The 11,562-nt window shown below is 45.0% G+C and overlaps 1 protein-coding gene across 3 annotated transcripts in view; it reads right to left on the reverse strand.

Moving 5' to 3' along the window:
- atp11c (ATPase phospholipid transporting 11C (ATP11C blood group)) overlaps positions 1-11,249 on the reverse strand; it is a 43,506-nt gene extending 32,257 nt beyond the window's left edge. For all 3 annotated transcript variants that reach the window (XM_083980994.1, XM_083980993.1, XM_083980992.1), the window contains exon 1: positions 10,666-11,249. In XM_083980994.1, the coding sequence (XP_083837120.1) occupies positions 10,666-10,692 (27 nt within the window). In that variant the 5' untranslated portion in view covers positions 10,693-11,249. The remainder of the gene's footprint in view (positions 1-10,665) is intronic.
- Positions 11,250-11,562: the final 313 nt, after the last annotated feature.

Genomic DNA, 11,562 nt, shown 5'->3' on the forward strand with positions numbered 1-11,562 from the left:
TACCTATCTCATTTCATAGGGTATCATGCCAGAGTTGTCCAACCTTAGAATGTTGCCTATCACGTGACATGGGGAGAAGCGCTCTGATTGGTGGAACAGCAGACCAATCAGAAGGCCAACAAAGGGTCAATTAAAGGAGACATATTATGCCCCCTTTCCACAAATTAAAATAGTTCCCAGGTGTCTTAAAGACAGATCTGTGACATGCTTTGGTCAAAATACCCCAAGGATCAAACATCACAGCTCTTTTCATCCTCTCAAAACAGCCCTGATCAGAACGGCTGGTTTCAGTGCCTGTCCCTTGCAAATGAACCACTGCTTGCTGCGCCCCACCCCTTCTACCGGCCCCAGGTAGGGGTGGGGTTATGCAAATTCGAATCCTTTCCTTTCGAAGACAACTGAGGGAACAGCTCGCAGGGTTCGACATTTACGGTTGCCCGATTGCCCGGGGCAAGTAAAAATTACCGGCGGGCCAGTAGAACCTGTGCGGACTTGCCCGGTCGGGCAAGCACCGACTCAGATTTTCTTATTTTTTATTTTCGGACTTTTTATGCATTTATTTTGAAAGAACAGCTGGAGAGAGACAGGGGAGGGGGAGAGAGAGAGCGAGAGAGAGTGAGAGGGGGGATTGACGTGGAGCAAAGCGACTGTCAGGTGGGATCGAACTAGGTCGCTGCAGCGGGTGCTCTACCAGGTGAGATAGGCTATCCACGTCGCTCGCGGCTCGCCGTATTTAATCGGCGATTTCACCGAGCATTTCACTGAAGGTGAGCGGCGTGATGCTGCTTCATTAACGCCGCCGCTTCAGACTCGGGGCAGACGCACGCAGCAACAGTCACCTGTTACCGTTTAGTTACCATACCCCCCCCCCCGTCGGACGATCGCCTTCATTCATCTCTGCATCCTCTCACACACATACACACCACAGAGAAGCGCGCATGCAAAACAGCAGAGTATGGTGAAGGCAAAGGAAGCTTTTACGTTTATTCTTGAAAATAGAGAGGGTGTTTGCCCCGCGGATTTGGATTGGAAGTTGATTCCAAAGAAGTGGGGCCCGATGGCAAAACCCACTGCGCCTCCTACACTACTTTTAGAGACTCTAGGAACGACCAGCAAGCCTGCGTTTTGGGAGAAGCAGAGTCCTGTTTGGGTGATAGGGCACTGTAAGTTCCTCAAGACATCGAGGGTGCCTGGCCTTGTAGTGCTTTATAGGTAAGGAGGAGGACTTTAAAATCTATTCTAAAGTTTACTGCGAGCCAGTGTACGGAAGCCAGAACAGGATAAATATGGTCTCCTTTTTTTAACACCACACAGGTGTCTGTGGTCACATAATGTTGTTTTAGTTCATTGCTGTTGTTTCGTCATCCCCCAGCGCACCGCGAGGTGAAGCCCCGTCTCTCCTGGAAAGATAGTGAATCATCTCAGTCTGGAAACCTGTCAGCACCTCTAATGTATGTAAGCTGGGCAGAGGGAACATCCTGAGATGAGTGGGTGAGTACGGAGCTTCAACCACAGTGCAACCCAATCTGTCAAACATAATCTCAGTTACCTCGCCTAAGAGCAACATGAGCAAGGTGGAAGTGAGGGTAATATGGGCAAGCACTGCAACTGACAATTATTTTCACTGTCAGCTCATTTTCTTTATTACTCCACTTATTGTTTTGTCTATGTATAAATCATATGCCTGTTTATATATCTATCTAAGAAAAAAGTCTATGTGAAATGCCAGAAGATAGTGGATATTTTCCAGAGCCAAATCCAGATGTTGCCATTTATGGCGCGCTAGTCTGTTAGAGAGCACACGGTAGCTGGTTATGGTTCTTCTCAGGACTGCAAAGTGTATTTCTGACGCTTGCATTTTTAGTTGTTAAGTTGGTACCAAAGTTTGTCTGAAGCTTGGCTCCAACAGCTAACATGTGCATCGCCAGACGAGGCATGTTTGCCTTAAGTTTATCTGACAAGCATCTCTCAACAAACGGCAAACAAAGATGATTCCATGATGTGTGCAAGAAAACGGGCCTGGTGACAGCAGGTGTGACACCGGCACAGCCAGAATTATTTTCCCTGACAAATAGATTTTGTGGTCAAATAAAATCAATGCTGTAACTTTTTTTTTCCTGGCAAAAGTGCTGAGGCACATTGGAGAAAAAATATAAGCCCAAAAGGATACAGGAGGTTAAGCTTTGTTCTGATCTGTCTGCTCTTGTGGTTTTGTAACTTTTACAGAGGTACAGAGGACAAAACACCTAGCTCAGGCAGTACAGGATGCTTAAAAAAAAAACACTTAGGAAATCTACTTAAAACACATCTAATGAGGTGTAGGGGAGCTGTGCGGAAAAAAGAAGAGTGCACCGGGGATCTATACTTGCTCTTCTTTATATCCTGCTCGTGTACTAATAACACTCTGCAGTGTGCTGTGAACGACAAGACTCGCTGTTAAGCCCGTGTTCCCATTTGACCTTAGTATCCGTTTCATGTAATTCTCTGAACAAAACCGACATTCAATCTAATTTCTCAGTCACTAGTACGAGAAGAGTGGACTCTGTGTGCGAGCGGCTCAGTGCTTTATCATATTTAACGACTTAACTGCAGCTTATCAAGCCAATCAGGCTTTTATGATGTTACTCTGAGTTTACATGGATTCCCCACAGGTCAACCTTGGGTGTCTGTTAGCCCAGTATCTAATAACAGAATTTCCTCAAGGAAGTGAAACCATAAGAGGAGAGCCCTAAAAGAAGGTGTACTGTATGCCGTTAAAGTAAATATAGGCCTGAACATCAAATGGTGTTATGACAATAATGGAATGAATAAATGTCGGAGCAGATGCCGAACCCCCGGTAAAACGATTCAAGAAATGTTGTTGACAGCAGTAACAGCAACATAAAGTTGCCTGTATGGCAGCCTGAATAGAGTTGAGTGATGAATGTCTGAATGCGAGGGGAAAGTTGCACGCATTGAGTCAACACTGTTAGTCACTGCGGTACTCTATCTGGCGCCCGCCTCTCTTTCATTCTCCCTCTCTCTTTCTTGTCAGCCCACTTGCCTGTCCTCTCCCAGCATGCTCACTCCATCTCACTAATTGTAACTCTCTCAGTTTTGATTACACATCCCAGTGCTCATTGCCGAAGCTGCAGAGAATTAACACGGGCCACAATATCTTTTGAAGAAAATATAGCACAAAGACGCGTCGGCCTCAGACCAGAATTAAAAGACTGTTCTACAATGACTTTTAAAAGTATTCGTATCTTTGTGGCCTTTTCCTGAGCAACAAGTGAGTGACTTACTAAATAATTACTCATTCGGTCTCATTTAACCATCTTATTCAAACCACACTGATCATAGGAAAGCAATGATAAATCTCCTCCCATTATTTACACTGTATCTGTTGGTCAGAAATGACACTTTTTTGATATATAAATATCAATGAAAAAATGTCCCGTGCACAGCAACTAAGTGCTTCTTCTAGGTGCCAGCTGGTGCAGGATAAATCACAGTAAAAATTCAAAAAAGCTCCAGCGCACACTAGAGCATAGGATAGACAAGATTTATCATCAAGTTTTTTGAATTTTTAACAATGAAAAAAAATGTCAGTTTAAACACTTTTGCACACTGGTTGACAAAAGGTGCGTCGGAGGAGAAGAGCGTCATGGGCTGGTGAAGAAACTCCCGCACACTTTTTCCCTCACTTGCAAATTTTTTTTATTATGCCAACGTTTCAGTTGACCGTCAGGGCATCAAACAGAATTGACACCCTGACGAAGGTTTCTATAACCGAAATGTTGGCATAATAAAAAAATATTATTATCTAAAAGGTGTAGAGAGGAGGCTCTGATTAACTTATTGTTAAATAACTTAGAAGATAAATGACAATTTGTTGAATATCATCCCAGTGGGGAAGAAAATGTAAAAAAAAAAAAAAAAAGTATACATTTGGAAACATAACAACCATTCTGGACTGGTAAGAGAGGAACTGCACAACTTACTGTTGACATTGTTGTCAGACTTCTTATTGTTGCGATTTCCACGTACTGTGTCGCACTTTAAAATAATATGTTGACAGTTGAATGGACTGGGCCACAATGCTATACATCTCAAAACAAAAGGGGTTTCTCTCTAAAAACCCCCACATCAATATTCATTAACAACAATATTACACAAAAGGCTACCATAACAAGGAAAAGCCGAGTCATTAGTTCATAGTCAAACGATAACAGGAGTTACCTCCATCATGGATTCACCAACACTTGGCCTGTGGCATAGTCTACAGAGCCCAATCAGAGGCCACCCTCTCCTCTGTCCTGTGTCCTCCTCTGTTTGCACACACTGATGTATAGCCTCACAGAGTGGTAACAGTCCAACTTGAACTGATGGGCTGATCCTAAGGAGCTGTTGTGGATAGGCAAAGGCTCATTGTTCTACTAGCATCCCTGCAGCTGTACAAGACACAGAGCGTACTGTACCATGGGCTGGTACTGGCCTACATTACGCTGGGTCCCTCGACAATGGGGAGGAGGGGAAAACTCATCTAGACCTCGCACTGGGAGCTGCTTCCTCAATCATTCGGCTGCTTCAAAAAGCCACAGATGCGTGTGCTACATACTTTTTGCAACACATGTGATCGACTGACACCCTTTGACGCGAGACGTCGAAAAAATGACACTTAGATATGTTGTGAACTGCTCACTGGTTTCTGTTCATGTGAATAGAAACTATGCAAGTCTTGGGTAACAGGACTATTAGCACCATGACGAGTCAACTGCACCACCAGAGAAGAGGGAAAAAAAGACGTGGTGACTAAAAGAAAAAAAGAAAAAGGGCAACAGACATTTTAACAGGAAACGCATGAGCAAGTCACACATTGCTGACAAGCGGTCGGAAGGTCATTCACATAACTGAGGCAGTCCTTTCCTTGAAACAAAGCCTTACGAATACTACACAAAAGACACAGAAGTAGAAACTTCACAAGACAACCCCGAGGACAGGTTTTACATTCGCTGGGCAAGTTATATTTTAACTGGTTTACAGTCACAGGGCAGTCAATTATGGAGGCTTTGGTTTTGGATTTAAGATTACATGTTGTTGTAGCTCCTTCTCAAGCTTGAACTTTGTCCCTGTAGCCATCCTGTAGGCAAATTACCTCAGTAAGTCCTGGAGAGAAATGACAAAAGTGCATTATTTCCTCGGCTTCTTATGGAGAAAACCCCCAACACACACTTTGTGACTCAAGACCAGGAAAAGTGAGCACATTTCGAGCTGCAGCCTAGTCACACTTTAATCTATAATTAAAGAGAATTTAAAGTGGTGTGGCCATAAATGGAGTATGGTTTTTCCAGCCAAGTGCACATACTCCGTCTATTCTGTTTTTGTGTGTGTGTGTGTTTGATACAAATCACCAGATTCAGCTACTCAGATGAAGGTGCTCGATCCAGCTGTTTGGTTACAACCCATATGCTCCATAGAACAAACTGCACAACACAACAATTGTTTTTACCCCCCTCCCCATGCCCCTTCACCATGTCTGGAAAAAAGCCATTTACGGTGAACCCCATTGCTGACAAGCTTTAAAAAAAAAAAATCTCCATCTCAGCTGATGTTGTTAATCTTTAATCATGTACCGGCTACACTGACTGTAATTGCTATTCAATTAATTATCCTTAGACACTGCATAGGAGGGTAACAAGACTAATGACAAAAATCAATGTGGCTCTTTCCTTCCTCTGCTCAGGGTGCATGTTTGATTTGAGTACAGGGTTTTTTTTTTCCACCCAGCATTTCCTCCCACTGAACTGTGACCACATTAAAAAGACTCATTTTTCTCCCTGGGACTGAGCGATACTGCCTGCTGCCTAGCTGGGAGTTTACAGTGGAGATAATCATTGTAGGCTGTTGCTTAACCTAGGTGTTTGTGCGAGCATGCGTGGGCTGTGTGCACGTTCGTATGTCTTTCAGCGTTCATTAAATCCTCACGTGGACTTTGCTGCTCCTCTTCTCTCTGTGTCAGCGAGTACCATATCATTTCAGGTGACAATGAAAAACTGGGATGACGAAAAACATCACAGATGCTGCCGTCTCTTCTCTTCCTCTCTGTGCTTCAGACACAGAGAGCGAAAAAAAAAAATTCATCCCCCCGCACACACATCTCAGCATTCTCTTCACATCTCACTGCGAATGCTCTGAGTAATGCTAGAGCTGGAGCATGGCAGAGAAAAATATCTGGGTGAGCCTTTATACATATATGGATGACAAGGATGCATTTTGAGTGCCACTAGCCTGGCAAGGATACATGGGTCCGGAAAGGGAGGAGCAATGTGAGGAGAATTCAAAATAAATGAGGCAACCTGAATTATTCAGAGGTACAAACTGAGAATTCAACATAGCTTTTAAAAGGAAGTGGAAAATTGCCACAAAAAGCCATCCGTGGTCCCCCTGTATCCATCCTGAACCGCCCACTCCGATGTTAACCGCTACAGGAAGCCTGATAGAGAGTGTCCATTAGGTGGAGAGGGAGATGGAGAGGTGCAAAGAGGCTACAGGTCCATCCCCTGGTTTCACTCGTTTCTCAGGTTTGAGTCACGCAGGACTTTCTGGCCTCCCTCGCTGTATTTCATCCCCCTGCTATCCCCACAGCCACGCTAAATATATTTATCATCCTTGCTGTGTGTTGCAGATGAGCTCCTTTGGCTGGTGGTGCCATTTACTGGGCACAGAGCAGGAGACCAGACGGAGAGAGAGAGAGAGAGAGAGAGAGAGAGAGAGAGAGAGAGAGAGAGAGAGAGAGAGAGGGAGGAAGGAAGGAAAAGAAATCAGCGTAAGCAATTCTGTTCGCCAGCCACTTCACGGTTGCAAGACTAATGGCGGCAAAACAGAGCACAGCTCTAATCAATACGCATCTCTCCTAATCAAACAGGCCTGATAAATCAAATGGCCCTGAGTGCCTTGTATGGTGTGTGGCCTGCAGACGCACCCTTACCCTAACTGCTCACCCAAGAGTGACGACTGTGTTTGGGGACTGTGGTGTCTCATTAGTTAACCAGAACGGCTCCTAGTAGAGCGCACAGCTCCACCAAGCCCAAACATGTTCTCCCCCTAGGTTCATATTGTTGCCTGGATCTTGTACAAACATTTAGATGTCAACACCGTGAATATGCATGTAAAAATGTATGTATTTTTTTCCCATCAAGATCCATAAATTATTTCCTGTGAAAAGTTAAGGTAATAAAAGCCCCAAATGCGCTTCCGACAGGTTTCACTGACTGGTTGGAAATGTAAAAGCGAGACTGACCTGAATGTAACACAGAAAACACACCCGCAGTATTCTGCATATTGTCGTATACATTGACCCAATACTTGAAGATCAGATGGAGGTACTAAAATGTGGAGCAGTCACTAAAAAAAACTCTTCTCCAATTTCTGAAAAACAAAAAACCATTAAGTCTGACCTTGTGTACTTTAACAGGAAAATTCCCTTTGTGTGCATATCGTGTGCGCTCTGTGAACATGTCAGCGCTGCCTGCACTTAGTTGTGCTGGTCAGCCGGGTGCAGGTTTACACACGTTTGTGTATGCAAACATGACAATCACACTTGCCATCAGCTGACCTGAGAAACAGGTTTGCAGCGCCCCGAGGTTTCCAAATGCATTTCACATGCAATCCCTCAACACCCCTCACACAGAACAATTCCCTCCAGGTGAGGGTCTGTTTTACTAGCGCTTGGGTCACAATCAAGTAGAGACTCATCTAACACCAGCAGGCCACAGAGCGTCAGCCTGCAGAGGGTGGGACAGACTGAAGAGAGATGGAGAGGAGAAAGAGAGGGAGGGGGAAGCCCTACTGAGAGCGAGAGAGGGGGCCGTAGTGATGCTGTACCCAGAGCAGAGGCAGAAAATATTTTAGACTTCACTACGCAGGCCATAAAACACAACTGAATTACTATGACAGAGAGTTAAATGGGGAACCCCCACCCACTTGGAATCCAATCTTCGCCTCAAACGGTGTACTTCAAAGATAAACCAGGCCAAAAGAAAAACAAAGCTTAAAGCATCAAACATGTTCCACGGCAGGGGAATAAACTTTTCAAATGTTACATCAGTAGAGAGCTCATGAGTCAGAATCTAACCACTGGCAAAAAACCTCTAAGCTAGGATCCCTTCTCCATGATTTGTTTGGAGCATGTTTTCAGATGTAACTTAACAATATTTAAGCATCATGCAGCTTATAACCCCAACAGGCAGTGCTGCATTTAAACATACCGGTATGTTACAAGCGCAACATCCACTGTGGGCTTGTAGCACTGTGGTGGACTATTAATCAAATTCTTCCGGCTTGAAAGAACATGCTTGATTGGCAAAGGCCATAGCAAAAACTACAGTCAATGTTTTTACTTTTTGTAAATGTCAATTCCAACTGATATAGCCTATGTCATATCACAATCTGCCGCATATTGCAACCATTAAACAGTTAACTTTGTGAAAAACATCAAAGTTTAATTGCACACGTTTCCAAGGCTACCACCAAGAGCCATCTTGGGGTGAAGGTTAACGTTCACATGGCTGCTCTTAATGCGCTTAGGCATTTCTCTGTGTCGAGACAGTTAAATCTGAACCAGCCTTACTTTTTTTTTTATTTGCAAGATCAAAATACTGGCAAACTGCAGTTTTATGAGATTCCTGTCCTTCCTTCCACCTTGCAGCTTTGCAACATCTGGGCATTAGCCTGGGGAGAAGGGGGGGGGCTGCCATCTGCCAGGGCCAGTGGTGGGCGGCTGCATAATATCTTAAACATAACAGTTAACTTGCATTGTGCATTACTAAAATATTAATTATTAGTACAACCAACTAGTATTTCTGGTGCTGACTGGTTTGGGTAGCATCACTTAATTATTTAGTCGACTAATCGTGCACATCCCCGGTACTGAGGTGCAGCCTGGGTGATGCTGTGTTTTATATGTGGTGGCTGTTCTGCTTGCAGTCAAGGCAGGGGCTCCCACAATGAATACTATCAAATTTCCACCAGGCTCCACCTCTCACTCATCACACTGCTGCCTTCAAGGGCTTGAACGAACATCAAAGGCAACCGTGTGATTTTGCATTCTTGTCAGAGCATTACAACCTCTGGAGATCCCCCCCTCCACCCCCCGATGAAAAGCCCAGCCCCAACTCATTCCCTCAGCCATCTTTAATGATTTTCCAAAGACACACTCAGGGTTTAGTGGCACAGTGCATCATCATAGTGGGAGAGAGTCAAGTGAGAAACACGAAAGCCTCCTTCTGTGTCTTTTGCAGTCACTCTCTCTCCCTCTCTGTCTTCCCCCCCCCCTCTCTTCATGATGCACATGCACCTCCCATGGGCAAGGGGAGGGTGGTGTGAATCAGGAGGCAGAGAGCCAGAGCAGAAGATAACAGCACTGTGTGCATCAGTGACAGTGTGGCTGACTGCTTCGCACAAAATATTATTTACAGCTCACACTGAGGAGAAATTACAGCAGCAATCCTCTCCAGAAGCAGGAAAATCAGCTGACCTGGCAACACTTAGAGAGACCAGGAGGGGGGTCAGGCACTATAATTATTATATTGCTTCTCCTTATTCACAGTCGGTATCTATACTGCTCAGATAGCCTGTGGGGGATTCAACCCACTGGTGACAACAGGTTACTGGCGCATAAGAGGATGATAAAGAGGCAGTCAAGGCAGTTTAGCATTTATAAACCTGGCCTTGCGGAGAGTAACTCCACTTTCAACCAGCTCACTCATGACTGATTAATGTATGAAGGGCAATGAAACCAATGGATGAACTTTAAAAGGGTAAAGCATTAAATTGACCAATTGAGAAATATGATGGCAAAGCAGTTCATGTTGGCAAAACACCAACTTCTTCTGCTGAACAGAACCAGTGACTGGATATACAGCAACATTAGAGAATAATGCAACGGCAGCACAATTAGAAACTGTCAACTGGTTATCATCTTCATCTGCAATTAATCCCCTGATCCCTTTAATTGATTACTTGTTGAGTCTTTGCCCTGTTATAGGCTCTGAGTGAGAGGCCAAGGTGATGCCTTCACATGTCCCTGTCAACTTTAGGAGGTAGATTTGGGAGAACAGGAAAAACACAGCCGGTGACAGGTGGGTTTGTTAGTTTTACAGCTGTGTTTTCTATCCATGTGATGAACAGATTAGTTGAGGTCCACTCCACACACAGCAGACCTCCTCCTCCTACAGTAAAACAAGCCCTGACAGCTGCCGAGCGTGGAGTTTTAATGACTCTTCTGGTCATCTGTCGTGACTTCCTGGCTGGCCAAGAAAGAACTTACCTAGTTATTAGCAGTTAGCAGCTAACTGACCCACCACCAACCCACCAACAACAGCAGCCACGGAGAAGTGAGGAGGACTAACAGCTGTTTCGTGTTGTCAGGCAGAGTGAAGTAACAGTTTGTCACCAACGGCCAGTCCCCCAGGCAACAATTAAAACTGCTAGGAGGAAATTGCTGGAAATTCCAGACCCACATTCTCTAACGGTAGAATCACAGCCGTTTAAAAAAAAAAAGCTAGCAAGAGTAGCTGGATGTCATAAGCTAACAGTGTGTGAATGTATGTGTGTGAATGTATGTGTGTGAATGTATATGTGTGTGTCTGTGTGTGTGTAGTTGTTGTGGCCAAGCACACATACCAAACGGTTCAGTCTTCTCCGTAGCATCTTCTTTTTAAAATCTTCTCTGATTTCACAACGCTGATGAACTCTTCTGATTCAACAGACGCCTCCAGGCTCTGCTTCAGTTTCTCGGAGAGGGAAGAGGTGTGTGTGTGTGGAGGAGGGGGGGGAGGCAGGGGCTGACTTTACATGTATGTTAGTTAACCTGCTAGCTCCTTTAGCTATCTATTCTCTACTCTAACGTTAGTTCTAGCTATATGAAATACCGCAGCGACGCTACATCGTGTCCATTTTGTTTGGTTTCGGTATCTTCTTCGCACCATTCGCATTCTCTCTCCCCTGAATATTTTCCGCGTTGCGGTGTGGCTGGCTACTAGTCGCGCTTCCCTTCGCTCACGGCTGAAGCAGTCCCTGGCATTTCGCTCTGCGCCCTGTTGCTGAGACTCGTACAAATCATTTGTCGCTCTCAAAGAAGTCTGCCTTCGCCTTCACTTGGAAAACTGCGCACCGACACCTTTTGGAAAAACTTCCTCCTCCTCTTCCCGGCGCCCGTGCACACAGGTCCCTTCGCCTCCCTGTCAAACAATTTACACTCCAGCAGCGGCGGCAGCAGCAGCAGCACCAACCCACAAACCCACGTTCACAAGCTCCACCCGGCGAAGGTGCGGCGGCTTTCGCTCACATTGCATTGTGGGTAATGTGGTCAAACTCCGAACTACAATATTTCCTATTCTCCTCCTGCGTGTCCTATAAAACAGTGGAGCATGACAGAGGTTGCAGTTTGTGACTGCACTTGAGGGATTATTGAGAATTGAATAGAAGCCTGGTGTGAATTCATTCATTCTCTTGGTAGAAGATGCAGAGGGGATTTTTCCTGAATGACAGCCCGCCCTCAACAACAGATGGATTATAAAC

The sequence above is a fragment of the Trachurus trachurus genome, assembly GCF_905171665.1.
Source record: "Trachurus trachurus genome assembly, chromosome: 10".
Classification (NCBI taxonomy): Eukaryota; Metazoa; Chordata; class Actinopteri; order Carangiformes; family Carangidae; genus Trachurus; species Trachurus trachurus.